At 39.5% G+C, this 20528-nt stretch overlaps 1 protein-coding gene across 1 annotated transcript; it reads right to left on the reverse strand.

Annotated features, from left to right (window-relative positions):
* Positions 1-5375: 5375 nt before the first annotated feature.
* LOC124377837 (ly6/PLAUR domain-containing protein 1-like) lies at positions 5376-12279 on the reverse strand. The gene is made up of 3 exons (XM_046837147.1): positions 12088-12279; positions 6370-6504; positions 5376-5729 (listed from the first exon to the last, which is right to left on the reverse strand). The coding sequence occupies exons 1-3, from the start codon at positions 12161-12163 to the stop codon at positions 5494-5496; spliced, it is 447 nt and encodes a 148-aa protein (XP_046693103.1). The 5' UTR covers positions 12164-12279; the 3' UTR covers positions 5376-5493.
* Between the last annotated feature and the right edge of the window lie 8249 nt (positions 12280-20528).

Consider the following 20528-nt stretch of genomic DNA (forward strand, 5'->3'; position numbering starts at 1 on the left):
TATCAAAGCGATCAGCATTGTGTGTGTGACTTAAAATGACAATTTTTTTCCTTTAAATTGTAAATATTCTCAGTTTAAATATTTTAATTTTTGTTGTTTTATTATAAATAGTATCTTGATTTATGAAATTTGTAAATAATTTAATTACATTTTACACAGTGACTCAAGTTTTTTGGAATTGGGGTTGTAGACCATGTTTTTCCTTCATCTCTTGTTTGCGAGGAGACTTTTACTTTTTCTAGCATGTACACTTAACTTTTCTATCACTAGTTTCTGTCTTTTTACATTTGATTGAAGATCACAAATAAAAATGAAAGCTGATCAGTTTTTTCTTTATATTTTCCATCATCAGCTGAGGAGTAGGTTCAGTTTATACCTTGAGTTCTATAGGATTTCAGTAGTGTTCACTTCTACAGTCTTCTAGAGGAATGCAACTACACCACAAGAACACTGAAAATGTTTGTCTGTCTAAAGTACACTAAAAGGTAAATCTCACTCTTTAATATGATAATCTGACAGGAAAAAGAAAAAAGATCATCAGAGCCTGGACTATAGGACCAAATAAAGGTCAGGTTTAAGGACAGCAGAATGGTGTGAAGTAGAGCATTAGCCAGAGGAAGCTAATTAGGACACGTTTCTTCTGCAACCAAACAAAGATGATATCACATTTTCTTTCTGGTTAACAGCTCATGATACAGTGTGTGGTTATAGAGAAATGTAAATGAGTTCTAATTAACAGAAAAGTGTTTCTTATTATCTCACAATTTCTTTGACTAATGTTTTGAATAACTAATGTCTAGATTGATGACAAACAAAACATTTTATTTGATCAATGCAAGAGGTTATTCATCATGTAATTTGATGTGGAGGACATTTAATCACAGTCTGTAGTACAGTTGGATTAAGATTTTTTTGAGATCTTGAACAGTGATTAAAAAAATGCACTGAAATTGAATCAGATGAACACCGAACATCTCCTGACTGAGTGATCTCACACAGCAGCTTAGCAAACATTTGTTTTTTATTCTGTTTTTGGACAGCCTCCATACTTTTAGAGATAATACAATCAGTTAACCTTTTAGCCTTCGGCATAGATTTTGGGACTCACGGCTGAAATGCCCTACCTAAATGTAAATGTTAACAGTTCCTGATAAAAGTGGGCTACATACACATTTGAATTATTTTTAAAAAGAAGACACTTTGAGCTTTACTTTTCATTATTCAAAGTTATATTGATATTGCACAAAAAGATAAGTTCTAGAAAGTTACAGATGATGAAGTACCATAAAAAACTGAGCTCAATTTCTTTTAATTCAGATATAAATACATGAAATCAGTCCTGGAGCAATCAAGAAAAGTACTGGGTTAAAAGCCACATGTCTCATGAGTTTATATTTTACACTGAATGAAGATATCATGAAAAATGAGATTTCTACAAACATTTATGTGAGACTGATGTCTGGTTCGCCCCTCCCCGCCCCACCCAGCCCAGATTTTAGGACTCACAGCTGACATCCTGGGTAGAGGGCAGGTGCCACCCATTGTATTTTTCTAAAAGTGTAGCCTAGTGTAGTCAGCTAGTCTGTTGCTGTTTGTTAGTTAGGTTAAGCTTCCAAAATACAGCCGAGAGTAAACCTTTTTCTTATGTTCATTTCTTTGGCACTGTCCATGTTCTTCTGCTGGTCTGAGTGTAGTCTTCTTGACTCTGTTGAATACTTTTGAAATCTGTTTGTTACCTTACTGCACTTGACCATTAAAGCAATAACTACTCCGACTATTTTGTCCAAACAATCCACAACAACTAATGTGTTACGTTCCCACCTTGGCTAGGCCTAGGGGAGTGTGGGAACAATAAGTATTTAGTTGTTGCAGGTTGTTTGGACAAAATAGTAGGACTAAACTCAGGTGGCCATTCATACTCTATTCATACAGTCTGCATATAAATGAATGGTTGACCATTAAAGGCTTTTGTTTTACAGTCATGGCCATTCATATTGATGTCTGGCCAATCTCAGCAATACACACACACACACACACACACACACACACACACACACACACACTTACTTTTCAAGCATTTCTTATATATAAACAAGTGGGCAAAAAAAAAACTATAACGTTATTAAACTGTAAAGGGAGATATATTGTAACTTACAGATGTAAAATTGCATCCCCATGTAAATCTCCATGTCTCTGCCCCAAGAATATTTTTCACATCACTGCTTTGTGCAAAACTCCGATATATCAACTTTTTTACTGTCCATTTTTTTCCTTGTTTTCTTTTTTTTGTAAAAAAAAAGTCACGTTAGCACGCACTGAAAACAAGCTGTTTGTGCCGAACTGAGAACTGCATCACTTCCTGGTTTATGTGCACGTGTGCTGCTTCGGCCAGTAAGAGTTTGTAAAGAGTAATAAAACTAAGACTCGCACACGTGGGGAATAAAATCCTCGAATATATCGTTAGAATCCTGCACTTACTGGCTACACTGTCCATCAATCATTTAGTTTCCATAATGCTACTGGCTGGAACTGGTACTAAATGTTTGAAATGAAAGGTGGTGCAGAATAAAAACATCACGACACCTGCTTATCGTGGAGACTCAACCAAAAATTCTGCCTATTTTTACTATTTGTTTGTTTTTTTGTGTGGTCTTATTTGTTTTGTAACACTATATTCTACCAGCCATATTTATTTTTATTAATTGCAAAATTGTTTTTTAATGCAAAAATTATTCAGAAACATATACAGACAAACACCAATCGAAGTTCTGTGATGTAAAAAAAAATGTTTGTTTAGAGCAGAAATGATTTACGGCATGTTGTTCACTGGACCCTTATCTTTCCTAATAAACGGGGATTAGCAGCAGTGGATGTGTGTGTGACTCGTTATTACAATAATAATGTGTGTAGTGCAGTTTTTTATGCATGTTGTTGTGTACTGCTTACACACATTCAGCAAATACATTCGTTATACGTTTTCCATTAAAAAACAGTGATCTGAAATCGCTGCTTGAGGCTCAGAGCTTTAGAATGATGTATAGTGAGTCATGGTTACTCTTCTCCCTTATTATTTAATCTATTGCTAAACACTAACACTCGAGAACACTGGGATATCATCTCACTGGTGCGACGCTGAAGGGAAAGGGGTTTTAAACTAATAAAAGTTAAGTTCAAACTATAATGAATTTAGAAAGAACTTTTGTAAAACTGTAGACTGGTGGATACACAATAAATACAGTCCTGGATTAACTCTGCTGTCTCAGAGTTTTTAGGAGCAGCCTAAAGAAGAAGAAGGATTGGGTTAAAGGTTCTAAACCAGTCTGATTTCAGTATTTCATCTCCATGTTGATGCCGGATTTTTGTTGGGTTCCAGATAAAGTCCATTAAATCAGGTTTTTGTATTTTGATTTTATTATTAAAAAAATAATGAAGCAACTGAAATTTAGTTTTCTACAGGTGGTGATGGTGTTAGTGGTGGTGGTGATGGTGTTAGTTGTGTTGGTTGTGTTGGTGTTGGTGATGTTGTTAGTGGTGTTAAAGGTGTTGGTGATGGTGTTAATGGTGTTGGTGTTGGTTGTGTTGGTGATGGTGATAGTGGTGTTAGTGATGGTGTTAAAGGTGTTGTGGTGTTGGTGATGGTGTTTGTGGTTTTATTGATGGTGTTAGTGGTGGTTGTGGTTGTGTTAGTGATGGTGATAGTGGTGTTAGTGATGGTGTTAGAGGTGTTGTGGTGTTGGTGATGGTGTTTGTGGTGTTAGTGATGGTGTTAGTGGTGGTTGTGGTTGTGTTAGTGATGGTGATAGTGGTGTTAGTGATGGTGTTAGAGGTGTTGTGGTGTTGGTGATGGTGTTAGTGGTGGTTGTGGTGGTGTTAGTGATGGTGTTAGTGGTGGTTGTGGTGGTGTTAGTGGTGGTTGTGGTGGTGTTGGTGGTGATGGTGGTGGTAGGGTGTTTGTGTTGGCGGTGGCAGGGTGCCGGTTATAGAGACCTGAGCTGAGCATGTTGCCTAAACCTTACACACAGATGTTCACAGTTATACATCACCTATGAGTAATATCTTTGTGGAAATTTAAACACCATGCTGAGTTCGGAACGGAACATGTGGACACTCTGGAACATTATTCCGACTACCGAATATTCCCAATCACCTGAAGGTCTCACACTCCTCTCTGTCCCACACTGTTCTATGTCTCACACTGCTATCTGTCTCACACACCTCTCTGTCTCACACACCTCTCTGTCTCACACTCCTATCTGTCTTACACACCTGTCTGTCTCACACACCAGCATGTACCAGCTCAATAGTAGTAGAATTTTATTTCTCTCTCACATACACACACCCACACACTCTTTCTGTCACCCTTCCCTTTTCCTAACGTTAATTCTTATATAACACACACACACACACACACACATACACACACCAAGTCGACAGCCTCTCCTAATGAAGCCCTCAGGGTCTCCAGCAGAGCTTCTGTCTGAGAGATCCATGCCTTGTCCCCCTGACACACACACACACACACACACACACACACACAGATACACACAAAAGGCAACACAGTTGTGAAGACAGATCAAGTTAGAGACACATTGGTGAGAAAGACATTTTCTAAGTTACTGGTGAAACAATATCTACATGAATAGCACACACAAGAGAGAGAGAGAGAGAGAGAGAGAGAGAGAGAGTGACAGAGAAAGTAATTGAGAGAGAGACTGAGGAGGGAGTGACAGAGAGAGAGAGGAGAGAGAGAGAGAGAGAGAGAGAGAGAGAGAGAGAGAGAGAGAGAGAGAGGAAAGAAAATGCTCACAAACAGATGTGTTTATTGGTTTGTTTATTTAAAAGAGATGTAATGTAGTGCAGTGAGCTTTCGAGTTCACACAGTCATTGTGTAAAACCTGCACATCCTGCTGACACCCTGTCTATAGCACTGAGAGAGAGAGCAAAAAGAGAGAGAGAGAGAGAGAGAGAGAGAGAGAGAGAGATCATTAGAAGAAGAAGAGAGAAACAGATAAGGAGAGAGAGAGTAATAGCGAGGGTGAGACAGGAAAGGATGTGACCTTTAATATCTGACTGGCATAAATTTAGTGTGGAACAGAAAGAGAGAGAGAGAGAGAGAGAAAGAGATTATCACAGTGAGAGACAGGGAGTGACACTGGGAGAGAGAGAGACGGGGATGGGAGAGAGAGAGAGAGAGAGAGAGACAGGAACAGTAAGACAGGGAGAAAGATGGGAGAGTGAGGCAGGAGAGAGACAGGTTGGGCGAGAGAGCGAGAGAGACAGGAGAGTGATGCAGAGTGAGAGACAGAGAGAGAGAGAGAGAGAGACAGGAGAGTGAGGAAGGGGAGAGAGACAGAAAGAGTGACGAGAGTGAGACGGAGAGAGAGAGAGAGAGAGAGAGAGAGAGAGAGAGAGAGACTGTTTTGATGGTTGATGTGTAAATGGTATAAAGTCAGTAACTGCGTAGAGCTGAAGCATCAGAGAGAGAGAGACAGACTAAGAGAGAGACACCGAGAGGAGGGAGGAGCTGAGCAGTAGTGAGAGGGGCAGTAAGCGGAGGGCTGGGCTAGACGAGCCCAGTGGGCGGCGTCTGTGACGTGGGCCGTTACACAGTGGTGTGTTACAGCAGGTGATGCAGACAGAGTTGAGTTTCCCTGTACAGAACTGCTGATACCCTGATGATGCAATCAAGCATGCCCCCGATGATGCACATGACTTCCTGTAGTGTATACCTGCACACACACACACACACACACACACACAAATGATATTTAGAATAGAATCGAATAGCCTTATTTTCTAACATATACATTACACCACATTGAAATATTTTTCTTTACGAATCCCAGCTTGTTTAGAACCCGGGGTGAGAGCACAGGTCAGCCATGATACATGTTTTACGGCTTCACTGCTCTTGGGTCATGGGTTTGTTCCTGAGCTGGGGTGAGTGTGTGCTGTTAGATTTTGTTTTATAGCTTTTCAAGAATATAATGATGATCATTTCTCACAAATTTACACACACACACACACACACACACACACACACACACAAATATCAACAGCATTAACGACAACAATAATACCACCAATATTAATTATAACAATGCCAGCAACATCCACAATTATACAGACTACAATTGGACCAACTATTATTAAAAATAACAACATTAACAGCAAACATCAAAGATCAGAAACAGCAACTGAACTACTGCAGTGACTGTACTGTTGTTACACTGTACTCCTGTTAAACTGTATTGCCATTACACAGTTCTGCTGTTACACTGTACTGCTGTGACACTGTTTAAAACCATAAGAAACACTGTAAGAGTGTAAATGTAACCTGTAAACTATAAACTGTAACACTGTTCTTACCATCCTCCATGATGAGCACTTCCTTCTGGCACATGTCCTGCACATTAACAGTGCAGTTAACGATGAACTCCAGAGATGAGCAGTCATCCTGCCGAATCTCCTCACACTGATAACACTGAATCTGCAGAGTGCTAACTACACACACACACACACACAGACACACACATGTTTAAACAGATAAAAAGGTCAAAAATGTTCTGCCCAAAAAGAATCTGATTTAAAGTTTTTCTGTTGTTATGACAGTAAAATATCAACAACACAATAATACAATGAGCTTATATCCACATTTTCATCATTTAATTCTTAAGCACTGTGAGAGGTGTGTAAGTCTGTGTGTGTAATTGTGTGTTTGTATTAATATGTCAGCACTAATCTGTAAAAGATGTACACTTTACTGTTTGTACTTCAGCTTATGTTTGGACAGTAAAGTTTTCATGTCACAATCTTAATCAGAATTTGGTTCTGAATCTGAATTGAACTGGATTATGTGATACACATTGTGATTTTAATTGATTAAACATTTAATTAATGTAACCTCAGCTGACTGTGTGTGTGTGTGTGTGTGTGTGTGTGTGTGTGTGTGTGTGGGTCTTTAACAAATAAACATATTTTATAATTTAGCATTACAAGCTCCACCTACTGCTCATGTTTCCATAGTGATAGTTTTTTTTCTAGAAACTTCTGACACTAATTTCCCTGTGGGTGAAAACACAAACAACAAACAAACAAAACAAACACAAACACATGATTTCTGCAACCTTTTCCACACACTTTAAAAACATTTTCTTCCACCAAATGTTTCCTCTAAACTCCATCTACTGTTCCCTTCAATCTCCATCTACTGTTCCCTCTGAACTCCATCTACTGTTCCCTCCAATCTCCATCTACTGTTCCCTCCGAACTCCATATACGGTTTCCTCCAATCTCCATCTACTGTACCCTCCAAACTCCATCTACTGTAACCTGCAAATTTCATCTTCTGTTCACTCCAATCTCCATCTACTGTACCCTGCAAATTTCATCTACTGTTCCCTTCAATCTCCATCTACTGTTCCCTCCAATCTCCATCTACTGTTCCCTCCGGACTTCATCTACTGTTCCCTCTGAACTCCATCTACTGTACCCTGCAAACTTCATCTACTGTTCCCTCCAAACTCCATCTACTGTCCCCTCCGGACTTCATCTACTGTTCCCTCCAATCTCCAGCCACTGTTCCCTCCAAACTCCATCTACTGTTCCCTCTAAAGTCCATCTTCTGTTCACTCCAAACTCCATCTTCTGTTCCCTCCGAACTCCATCTTCTGTTCACTCCAAACTCCATCTACTGTTCCCTCCAAACTCCATCTTCTGTTCCTCCAAACTCCATCTACTGTTCCCTCCGAACTCCATCTACTGTTCCCTCTAAACTCTAAGGCTTGCGTTTCGGTGAACATGTGTACGGAATTAAATCCTTTTTATGTGCAGAACACAGTTAGAAAGTTTGTTTAGTCTGTGCCTCGCACTTTGCGCAGTGACAATGTTGTTTTTTTGTTGTTGTTTTTTTGTTTTTAATAATCAGACTTAAAAACATACACAACAATACCAGGGGTATAAAAAAAGAAAGTAGAGTTAGTGCAGTCTCACTGTGGCTCCATACCAGAGATACAATTTGTAGTATTTTTTGCACATTCATGAAATCGCTTCCACTGTTTTTTATGACAGTTTAGCGATGTGTTTTTTCATTTAATGAATGAAGGTTGGAAGGAATGGAGACATTTGTATGCTGAAATAAGTAAAACAGTTAAGTGAATCATATCTTTTAGAAAATTTTATATTAAATGTAAAACATACACATCTGTATTACCCAAATGGGTTATATTAAACGTAAACAATTTAGTTAGATTGTTTCATAATTTAATTACATTTTATCAGTTTAATTTTGCCAATTTAATTGATTACTACATTTAATCAACATAATAAAAGTGTATTGTATTAATTAAATTGATTCTATATAATTTTTCCATATTAAATTTTTTATATTATTTTATATATTATTAAAAAAAAACAAGTATTTTATTTGAAATTGCTTTAAAAATTTCAACCATTTTTTGTTTTGCATTTCTTAACTATTTAATTAAAGTTTTCTATTATTTAATTTAATTGTAATTTAATTTGTGGCAATTTAATTGATTACTCTATGTAATAAATTAAATAATAGTAATAATAATAATAATAATAATAATAATAATAATAATAATAATGTGTATTGCATTAACTAAATTTGTTCTATTTTATTTGTAAAAAAAAAATTATAAAAAATTATATTTTATATAGTATTTAACCAAGAAGGCTACAAAAAAGATTCTGTTCTTTTATTCTCAAATGGAAGACGTGTGGCACAACCAGGACTTTTCCAAGAGCTGTTGTCCCATCCAAACTGAGAAAATGGAGAGAAGGACATTGGTAAGAGAGGAGACCAAGAACTTGATGGCCACTCTGACTGAGCTCCAGAGATCCTGTGTGGAGATGGACAAAGTTCCAGAAGAACAACCATTACTGCAGTTCTCCACCAATCTGAGCTTGATGGTACATTGATGGTAAAGTTTGCCAACAGGCAACAGAAGGACTCTCAGTCTCTATGTAAAACAAGATTCTCTGCTCTGATAAAAGCAAGATTGAACTGCTTGACCTTAATTCTAAATATGGAGGAAACCAGGCACTGCTCATCATTTGCCCCAAACCATTTCACCAGTAAAACATGGTGGAGGCAGCATCATGTTATAGGGATGTGTTTCTGTAGCAGGTCCTGGGAGACTGGTCAGGGCTGAGGCAAAGCACAGGTATCTACTTAATAAAAACTTGTTCCTCAGCACTCAGGACCTCAGACTGGGCCGATAAGGATTTGCCCTGAAGAATGGCAGAGAATTTCTTGAATGGAGTTTTCACATTGTCATTATGGGGTGTAGATTCATGAGAAATAAATCTATGTGAATAATTGTAGAATCAGACCGCAACATAGCATTGAAAAAAGTCGGAATACTTTCTGTGTGTGTGTGTGTGTGTGTGTGTGTGTGTGTGTGTGTGTGTGCATGTACATATAAATAAATAAAATGCACTTCATTATGTTTGTGTAATATGTGAGAACTCAAACACAAATACACAACAGCCTCATAAACACCATGTAAAGTTTCACACACTCACTGCATTGATGTAGAACACACACACATTTTCAGACCTTTATTGTCTCTCTTTTCTCTCTCTCTCTCTCTCCCTCTCTCTCACACTCACACACACACACACACACACACATGCACACATTTAAATTATGCTTCTATTAAATAATGTTTGTGTTATTATTAGTATTTGTGTAAGTGAGTGAGTGTGTGTGTGTGTGTGTGTGTGTGTGGTGTCATGTCAGCCATGTACAGTTTCTAAAGCACACAGTAAAACCAAACTCCAGGTGCTCCACAAACATACAACTACACAGTACAGTACACACAAGCCCTAACACAGACGTACACACAGGCAGTAGAGACGGTGTAATGCAGTAGAAAGGAGAGGAGGTGAGTTACAGCCCAGTGGTGAGCAGCACACAGAGAGAACGCCGAGCCAGCGCAGAGATTTAACCACAAAATAATAAATACTGTACACCTGAATAATAACAAATACTGTGCACGTGAATAATAAATACTGTACACCTGAATAATAACAAAAACTGTGCACGTGAATAATAAATACTGTACACCTGAATAATAACAAAAACTGTGCACGTGAATAATAAATACTGTACATGTGAATAATAACAAATACTGTGCACGTGAATAATAAATACTGTACATGTGAATGCATCACTGTCTATAACAGCAGCTTCTACAAATGAAAATAGCAAAAGACTTTAGTGTGTGTGTGTGTGTGTGTGTGTGTGTGTGTGTGTGTGTGTGAGAGATTCTACATTTTACAAAATATTTTATTTATTAAAATCATAAAATTATTATCAGATGATTTACTACAAATAATATCATATCATATACTGTATATAATATAATAAACTCTCGGCCCAAAATGTTCAATAAAATAAAACATAAGTGCAATAACACTTTTAATAATCTAATACTCTTTAATTTCATTATAAAAAACGTGCAATAACTTTATATTTTGTCTTTTTTTTTTTATTTTGCTTTTTTATTTCCATGTCAATTGGAAGATTCTGTCACCAAAACAAATTTCTTGTAAGTGCAAACATACTTGCCAATAAAGCTCTTTCAGTTTCTGAAGAAAATATAATATAATATAATATAATATAATATAATATAATATAATACTGTGGTCTTATGTGCAAAAGAATCATTCGCTTCATCTTACACACACACACACACACACACACACACACACACACACACACACACACAGTATATACATTATATACATTATATACATAAATACATATCAGTTCTCGTTAACAATGGGACTGGGAGCTTGAGCCGCTGTGGATAAGGGCGTCTGCCAAAGGCCATAAATGTAAATCTAATAAAACTTCAGCATCGTCTTCATCATCATCATCATCATAATCATCATGACAGCTTTGTCCCAAATCTACACTGTATACATTTGTTTAAAACTAATGGCTTCCTGATGAACATTTTAAAGAAAGACAGACTCTTTCTTTAAAATGTTCATCAGGAAGCCATTAGTTTTAAAGTGTTAGGGTTAGGGGAGGCGGAAGGAAGGAAGGAAGGAAGGAAGGAAGAAGGAAGGAAGAAAGAAAGAAAGAAGAAAGAAAGAAAGAAAGAAAGAAAGAAAGAAAGAAAGAAAGAAAGAAAGAAAGAAAGAAAGAAAGAAAGAATTGCGGAGTAAGTGAGGGATTAATGAAGATGATTAATTCGGGAGGTTTCACGTGCTCACGAGCCGCTTCCTGTTTAACCCCTTTGCGCGCGCACACACACACACACACACACACACACACACACACAGATCATTCTGACTTATGAAGCCGTAAATGTTTATGAGTCACGTGACGCAGTTAATCAGCACACTGCCATAACGATCACATTTAACATGTAATGAGTTTCATTTTACAGCCCTGTACGTGGTTTAGAACACACACACACACACACACACACACACACACACACACACAGTCAGCTTCATCTAATCCAACCAGGAGATTTTATTCGAATTGTTATTCTTTAGTAAATGAGCTCATGCGTTCAGTTTATCTTCATCCCTTAATATATTTATAATGAATTATTATGAAGAGTGCAAATGTGTGTGTGTGTGTGTGTGTGTGTGTGTGTGTGTGTGTGTGAAAGAGAGAGAGAGCAAAACCAACGAACATTATACATTATTAATAATAATAATAATAATAATAATTATTATTATTATTATTATTATTTATTATGTATTATTATTGTTATTAATTAAAATAATATATTATTCACACGCGAATTGTATTTTTATTAATAAAGTGATAAAAAATAAACTGTCATTATTATTATTATTATTATTATTATACTATGATGATGATGATGATGATGATGATAGAGAGAGAGAGAGAGAGAGAGAGAGAGAGAGAGACTGTCCCCCGCTGTGCGCGCTCTAACGCTCCCCGTCGTGTTCCACTTTGATCTCCGTCGCGTGAGCAAGTGTAACAGGTCTTTTGATGCGCCGCGTTTTTGTGTGTGTGTGTGTGTGTGTGTGTGTGTGTGTGTGTGTGTGTGTGTGTGTGTGTTTGTTACTCACCCTCCCGCAGACAGAGCAGCACCGTTAGCATGCTGAAGCCCAGCACCAGCATCCTCCACACCGCGCTCGCGAGCATGTCACGGAACCCCCGGCAGCTCGCGCGCACCGTCCATAGCGCTCTCGGTATCAGCGCGCGATGATTTCTCTCCTGCAGCACTCTACTGAGGAAAGAACAGCGCAGAAAAGCATCATGTGACCTCAGGAAAAGGAGGAGGAGGAGGAGGATGGCAGGGTTTTGGAGGAGACCAGGGTTTTGGAGGAGGGGTCTGACTTTTTCTTTTGTTTTTAATGAAAAATCAGAGGAATAAAGATAATAACTTAGAATCTCTAATCTCATCTCTCTCTCTCTCTCTCTCTCTCTCTCTCTCTCTCTCACACACATGCTGAAATACAGTTCCCTTTACAATATCACACAATGTCACATCTGTGTTAATGCCAGTAACAAAGAAATTAGAAATTCTCAGAGAGAGAGAGAGAGAGAAAGACTGAACTGCAATGAAAGAGTGTGAGACAAGTAGAGAGATAGGTAGAGTAAGACAGGGGAGAGAGACGGATAGAGAGAGAGACAGGTAGAGTGAGACAGGGAGAGAGCGACTGGTAAAGTAAGAAAGACGGAGAGAGAGATGTGTAGAGAGAGACAGAAGAAGAGAGACATAGAGTGGAATGGTAGAGAAAGACAGGTTGAGTGAGACATGTAGAGAGACAGGTCAAGTGAGAGGGGTAGAGTGACAGGTAGAGAGAAACGTTAGAGAGAGACAGGTCGAGTGAGCCAGCAGAAGAGAGAGACAGGTAGCGTGAGACAGGAAGAGAGAGAGACAGGTAGAGAGAGATGGTTGGAGAGAGATAGGTCGAGTAAGACAGCAGAAGAGAGACAGGTAGAGTGTGATGGGTACAGAGAGATAGGGTAGAGACAGGTCAAGTGAGACAGCAGAAGAGAGACAGGTAGAGAGAGACAGGTAGAGTAAGATGGGAGAGAGACAGGTAGAGTGAGACAGGTAAAGAGGCAGGTAGAGTGAGACAGGGAGAGAGATAGGTAAAGAGAGAGGTGGAGTGAGATGGGAGAGAGAAAGGAGAGAGACAGGTTAAGAAAGGCAGGTAGAGAGACAGGTAGAGTGAGACAGGGAGAGAGACAGGTAGAGTGAGACAGGGAGAGAGACAGGTTGAGAGAGACAGGTAAAGAGAGACAGGTAGAGTTAGATGGAAGAGAGACAGGTAGAGTGAGATGGGAGAAAGACAGGTAAAGAGAGACAGGTAGAGTGAGATGGGAGAGAGACAGGTAGAGTGAGACTGGAGAGAGACAGATTGAGAGAGACAGGTAGAGTGAGACAGGTAGAGTGAGATGGGAGAAAGACAGGTAAAGAGAGATAGGTACAGAGAGACAGGTAGAGAGAGATAGAAACAGTGTACTCATGATTAAAGTCTCTTTAATAACCTTTCACAAACACTCAGGAGAATGATGTCAACTCAGGGAGCAGCATCACACACTCTGCAACCCTCACGGCCCCTCATTTATCAACCTGACACACACACACACACACACACACACACACACACACACACACACACACACACACTTATTGTGTGTCTAGCTGGAACAGAGATGCAGGTGTGTAGTCAAGTGGAGCTCTTTGTAAACACCCACTGCATTCAGAGTTTTTCACTGAAAGAAATCCATGAGTCATCAGGGGCGGCACAAACATTTCATTTCATTTTTTTTGAATAAAGTTAGTGCTGTCAGGACTCCGGGACAAGACTTTGTGCCTACACACGTTCTGGAACTGGCCCCTCAGATAGCAAATGAATTATAAAAGTAAACCTTGAGTCTCTGTGTGGGTCTCAGCTGCAGTCCTCAGGGCCAAAACGCTTCCTCTGACACTCACCCCGACTCGAAGATGACTAAACTCACTCAGTCTTCTCCCCATGTCATTGGAGGTTGACTGGAATCAGCACATTGTCTCAAGGACCAGGAAGGAACCACTTACCCAAGAACAATGGGGAGAATGATAAAAAAGTGTAATGTGGGTAAAGTTGGGGGATGAAATAAATAAGAACATAAAGAATTCATTCAGAACTATTGGGTGGAGTTATCCTTTTTAGGAAGCATTAAGGGGTTAAAATCAAATCAAATCAAATTTTATTTGTCACATACACATACATACAGGGTACGACATTTACATTTGCGGCATTTAGCAGACGCCCTTATCCAGAGCGACGTACAAACGTGCTTTAAATCTCTAGTAATGAATAAATCTACACTGGTACGCAAGATTACAAACTCAATATAAATATAACTCGAATTCTACAAACTTGGAAAGTGCTAATGTAGGTATTTTAGGAAGAGGTAGGTCTTCAGTCGTCGCTTAAAGATAATCAGGGACTCTGCTGTACGGACATCTAGGGGAAGTTCATTCCACCACCTCGGTGCCAGAACAGAGAAGAGCCTTGAATTGTACTTACCTCTCATTCTGAGAGAAGGTGGTACCAATCGAGCAGTGCTGGAGGATCTCAGACAGCGTGGTGCAGTGTGAGATGTGATGAGGTCACTGAGGTAAGATGGTGCTGGTCCATTTTGGCCTTGTAGGCAAGCATCAGTGTTTTGAATCTGATACGTGCAGCTACTGGAAGCCAGTGAAGGGAGCGCAGCAGTGTATAGCGTTCAGTGAATAGCGTGCAGTGAATAGCGTTCAGGGGAAGACCTGCCAGCAGAGAGTTGCAGTAGTCAAGTCTTGAAATGACAAGAGACTGAACAAGCACCTGGGCAGCCTGTATGGACAGAAATGGTTTAATCCTTCGGTTGTTATAGAGAAGAAATCGACAAGAACGAGCAACATTAGCGACATGTGGGAAAAAAGACAGTTAATTGTCCATAGTTACCCCAAGGTTACGAGCAGAGGCTGAAGGGGAGAGCAGAGAGTCACTAAGTGTTATTTGTAGATCTTGACCTGGAGATGAATCACCTGGGATGACCAGCAGTTCTGTTTTGCTGGGGTTGAGTTTAAGTTGGTGAGCACTCATCCATAAAGATATATCTGACAAGCATGCTGAGATCCGAGCGGAAGCTGTGGTATCTGATGGAGGGAAAGAAAAGATGAGTTGAGTGTCATCTGCATAGCAGTGATAAGAAAACCCATGTGAGGATATGACTTCACCAATGGAGTGGGTATAGAGGGAGAAAAGGAGGGGACCAAGTACAGAGCCTTGTGGGACACCGGTGGCGAGTTTGCATGGGGCAGATGTGGATCCTCCATGTTACCTGGTATGAGCGACCTTCCAGGTAGGAAGCAAACTATTCCCATGCTGTTCCGCAGATACCAAGGCTCTTGAGGGTTGACAAAAGTGTCTTGTGGTTGACGGTGTCAAATGCTGCTGAAAGGTCCAGTGAAATGCTTTTAACGACGGTCCGGCATGAGGGAATAAAATGGGATGAAAAGGAGAATAAAAAATTATAAATATAATAACAACATTTAAAAAGAAAAATATAATAACAAGAAAAAGGCAGATAAAAGGATATATATATATATATATATATATATATATATATATATATATATATATACACACACAAAAATGCTTATGGCAGTGTGCAGTTAAACAGTAAACAATAAACAACAGTAAACAAGTTAGGCATGGTTTTTGATTGTCCATAAAGTGTCAGTGTGCGGTCTGGTGTGGTGTAAAGTGTCCATGAGTGTCCGTTTGCAGTAACGTGTGGTGTAAAGTGTCCTTGTGCGGAATGGTGTGGTATAAAAATAAGAATATAAAAATATGAAAAAAAAAAAAAATGAAATAAATATGAAAAAAATATGAAATATGAAATATGAAATGTAAAGTGCACTGTGCTGTGCAAGTCCAGTGTATAATGTGCCATAGCACGAAAAAGTGTGATTTGTGCAGGGGGAAAAGGGTGATGATGGAGAGAGTGGGCCAGTTTTTAGATCCTGGGTGTTTCCTGGTTTAAACTCCGAATGGCCTGCGGGAAGAAGCTCCTCCTCATTCTCTCTGTGTTCGCTTTCAGGGTTAGGATTAGGGTTAAGGATAGTGTAAGGGTTTAGCATAGGGTTAAAGATATTTTTAGGGTTAGGGTTAAGGATAGGGTTATGGTTAAAGATAGAGATATGATTAGGGTTAGGGTTAACCCTAACCCTAACCTTAACCCTGACCCTAACCCTAAGTCTATCCTTAACCCTAACCCTATCCCTATCCTAAACTTTAACCCTAACCCTATCCTTGAACCTAACCCTATCCCTAAACCTATCCTTAACCCTAACCCTAACCCTATCCCTAATCCTATCTTCAATTCAATTCAATTCAATAAATTTTTATTTGTATAGCGCTTTTAACAATGAACATTGTCTCAAAGCAGCTTTACACAGAAAATGTGGTGATTAAATGTAAATATGTTCTTTGTCCCTGATGAGCAACTGTGGCAAGGAAAAACTCCCCGAGATGGCATAAGGAAGAAACCTTGAGAGGAACCAGACTCAAGAGGGAACCCATCCTCATCTGGGTTGCACCAAATGTCCATTTGAAGCATATATACAAAGTTGCGGGGTACAGTGATGATGATCAGAAGCAAACTGCACTCCCGAGTCAGTGCAGCAGACCGCCGACACCAACTACAGTCCAATCCGTCCTCAAAAGCACCCGTTCTACTCCGGAATTATATGGAACCACCCAAGGTGTTGATGAGAGACCGTCCCAAGCTGCACAGAAGTGTGAAGATCCACAGAGGGGAGAGGGGCAGGAACAGTGGTCACTGGAGCCTCAGGAGCATGTTTAACTCGACCGAGAGAGAGAGAGAGAGAGGGTGACGGGAAGAGAAGGATATGGATTATTAAGTGTAACTATTGGTGTATGAAAGTTAATGTCACTGTGCAGTTTGGACTCCGGCAAGACTCGCTATGGCAGCATAACTAAAAGGGAGAACCAGAAGGTAACACAGACATGAGGGATCTCTGGGATAAGAGACGACCCACCACACCACCGTCAACAAACCTGAGTGAACGTGTGAATGTGAGGGGACGACAGCATACAAATATACCAGTTCACCAAACACTCTATATCCATGCTCCATCCAGATCTGAGCCTTTACCTAAGAAAAATCTACTGATAAAAGGCTTGACTAAATAAATAAGTTTTCAACCTCGACTTGAACACTGAGACTGTGTCAGAGTCCCGAACACTGATTGGAAGGCTGTTCCATAACTGTGGGGCTTTATAAGAGAAAGATCTGCCCCCTGCTGTAGTCTTCATTATTTGAGGAACCAACAGATAGCCAGCACCTTTTGATCTAAGTAGGCGTGGAGGATCATACTGGTACAGAAGTTCACTCAGATACTGCGGTGCGAGACCGTTAAGTGCTTTATACGTCAGTAGTAATATTTTATAATCAATGCGAGATTTGATTGGGAGCCAGTGTAGACTGATTAAAACAGGGGTGATGTGGTCGTATTTCCTAGATCTAGTGAGGACCCTTGCTGCTGCATTCTGGACTAACTGAAGCTTATTTATGCACTTACTCGCACACCCAGACAGTAAAGCGTTACAGTAGTCTAATCTAGAAGTAACAAAAGCATGAACTAGTTTTTCTGCATCCTGTAACGACATCATATTTCTAATTTTAGCAATATTTCTAAGGTGAAAGAAGGCGATTCTGGTGATATTATTCACGTGAGACTCAAAGGAAAGACTCGGGTCAATAATCACACCAAGGTCTTTGACAGCCGTACATGCTGAAACAGAAACACCATCCAGAGATGCTACGTAATCGGAAAGTTTATTTCTAGCTGCATGTGGTCCTAGTAAAAGTACTTCCGTCTTATCTGAGTTGAGCAGAAGAAAGTTATTAAGCATCCACTGTCTAATGTCCTTTACACACTTCTCAACATTGTTAAGCTGATCTAGCTCATCTGGCTTTGCTGAAATATACAGCTGTGTGTCATCAGCATAGCAATGGAAGCGAATCCCATGTTTATGAATGATTTCACCAAGAGGCAGCATATATAAAGAGAAAAGCAGTGGGCCCAAGACAGATCCTTGAGGAACACCAAACTTTACCTCATAGAGTGTGGAGAACTCACCATTTACATCCACAAACTGATAGCGATCAGTCAAATAAGACCTGAGCCAAGAGAGAGCTGTTCCCTTTATTCCTACAACGTTCTCGAGTCTAGCAAGCAGTATAGTGTGATCAATGGTGTCAAAAGCTGCACTAAGGTCGAGCAAAACAAGTAAGGAGACAAAACCCTGATCAGAGGCCAATAACAGGTCATTTACCACCTTAACTAGCGCCGTCTCTGTGCTATGATGAGGCCGAAATCCTGACTGATACATTTCAAAATGTTATTCATAAGTAGGTGTGAGCATAACTGCTGTGCTACAACCTTTTCTAAAATTTTGGATATAAAGGGGAGATTTGATATCGGTCTGTAGTTGGACAACTGACATGGGTCAAGGTCAGGTTTCTTAATAAGGGGGTGGATAACTGCCAGTTTGAAGGATTTAGGTACATAACCAGTGCTAATGGAAGAGTTAATTATTTTTAAAACAGGTTTGATTACCTCTGGAGCTATCTGTTTAAAGAAACTTGTAGGCAAGGGATCGAGAATGCAGGTTGATGATTTTGATGAGGAGATTAATGAAATTAAGTCACTCTCATGAATAGGAGTGAAGCTTTGTAGTTGATTGTCTGTTATTATGACACTGCTGTCTACAGGGTTACTTGTAAAATAATTTGGATTTATATTAACCGTCTGGATTTCTTGCCTGATGTTTTCAATTTTATTATTAAAAAAGTTCATGAAATCATTACTACCTATTGATGGTGTGCATGTTAGTGCAGTGCTTTTATTCCCTGTTAATTTTGCTACCGTGCTGAATAAAAATCTAGGATTATGCTTGTTATTTTCTATGAGGGTGGAGAAATATGCTGATCTGGCAGCACTAAGAGATTTTCTATAATTTAAGAGGCTCTCCTTCCATGCTATTTGAAATACTGTTAATTTTGTTTGACGCCATTTACGTTCTAATTTTCGAGTGTTCTGTTTTAAGGTGCGCGTATGATCATTATACCACTGTGCTAATTTTTTCTCCCTGATCATTTTGGTCTTAAGGGGAGCTACATCATCTAGAGTATAACGTAACGTTGTTTCTAGGTGTTCAGTGGCCCAGTCGAGCTCTGCGGGGTCTGACGGAGATCTATCTAATATCGTAATTTCGGGAAGATTATTAATAAAACGCGCTGCTGTAGCTGACGTGAAAGTACGCTTAACACGGTAACGTGGTGATGTAGAAATGCAATGACTGAGGCAAATTTTAAACGAGATTAGATAATGGTCTGAAATAGCTTCAGACTGTGGAATTATGACTAAGTTTTTTATTTTTAATCCAAATGTTAACAACAAATTGAGAGTGTGTCCACCACTATGAGTGGGTCCTATAACATTCTGATTAATTCCGACTGAATCTAGAATGGACACAACTGCTGCTCTTAAGGAGTCTTCCTGATTATCAAAATTAATATTAAAGTCACCAACAATTAATGCTTTGTCTAAAGAAGTAGCTAGATTTGTAATGAAATCTGCAGAAAATCAGAGTAGGGCCCTGGGGGTCTATAAATATTAATTAGTGGAATTAACTGACTTGACCTGCTTTCGGACACTGAATATTTTATGTTGGTGTAAAGAACTTCAAATGTTTTACATTTGTGTTTAGTCTTTTGTGTGACGTTTAGATTATTATTATAAATAGCTGCTACTCCGCCTCCTCTGCCATTTAGACGGGGTTGGTGTATGTAACTATACCCAGGAGGACTCGCCTCATTTAATGCTACATATTCATTCGATTTGATCCACGTTTCTGTCAAACACATTATATTAAACTCCTGGTCGGTAATAATTTCGTTTATAGTCAGCGCTTTTGGCGTGAGAGATCTAATATTCAACAATCCTATTTTTAGATCAGAGGTGCTGGCTGTGCGTTCAGTCCTATTTAATTTAATGTTAATCAGGTTACTTAAACAGACTTTCTGATAATTCCTATATTTTGGTTTTGCTCGGGGGACAGACACAGTCTCAATATGGTGGATCCTGAGTGACGACTCTGTGCAGCTAGCAGACGGTCGGTTTAGCCTGTCTGTCTGCTCCCTGGCCTTGGCTCTAGACAGTCACTTGTTAACTAGTGCTGTTCTGAGACTATGACCTATACTACAAGAAATGAGAGCAGCACCTTCCCGGGTGGGATGGACACCGTCCCGCCCTAACAGGCCAGCCTTGCCCTCAAAAATGCTCCAATTATTAATGAAGCCCACATTGTTTTGGAGCACCACTCGGACATCCAGCAGTTCAGCGACCATAACCTGCTGTAGGCTACATCGCCACGTCGCATTGGGATGGGGCCAGAGCATACTACAGCATCGGACATTGCCTTCGCTAATTTACACA

The sequence above is a fragment of the Silurus meridionalis genome, chromosome 24 (assembly GCF_014805685.1).
Source record: "Silurus meridionalis isolate SWU-2019-XX chromosome 24, ASM1480568v1, whole genome shotgun sequence".
Lineage (NCBI taxonomy): Eukaryota > Metazoa > Chordata > Actinopteri > Siluriformes > Siluridae > Silurus > Silurus meridionalis.

What these genes read in the sequence shown, in the direction of transcription:
- LOC124377837 (XM_046837147.1), bottom strand. Translation starts at nt 12,163, where the DNA reads ATGCTCGCGAGCGCGGTGTGGAGGATGCTGGTGCTGGGCTTCAGCATG. An exon ending in GCTGCTCTGTCTGCGGGAGG is followed by an intron (nt 6,505 to 12,087) that starts GTGAGTAACAAA and finishes GTGTGTGTGTAG; the next exon opens with TTAGCACTCTGCAGATTCAG. An exon ending in AGTGCTCATCATGGAGGATG is followed by an intron (nt 5,730 to 6,369) that starts GTAAGAACAGTG and finishes GTGTGTGTGCAG; the next exon opens with GTATACACTACAGGAAGTCA.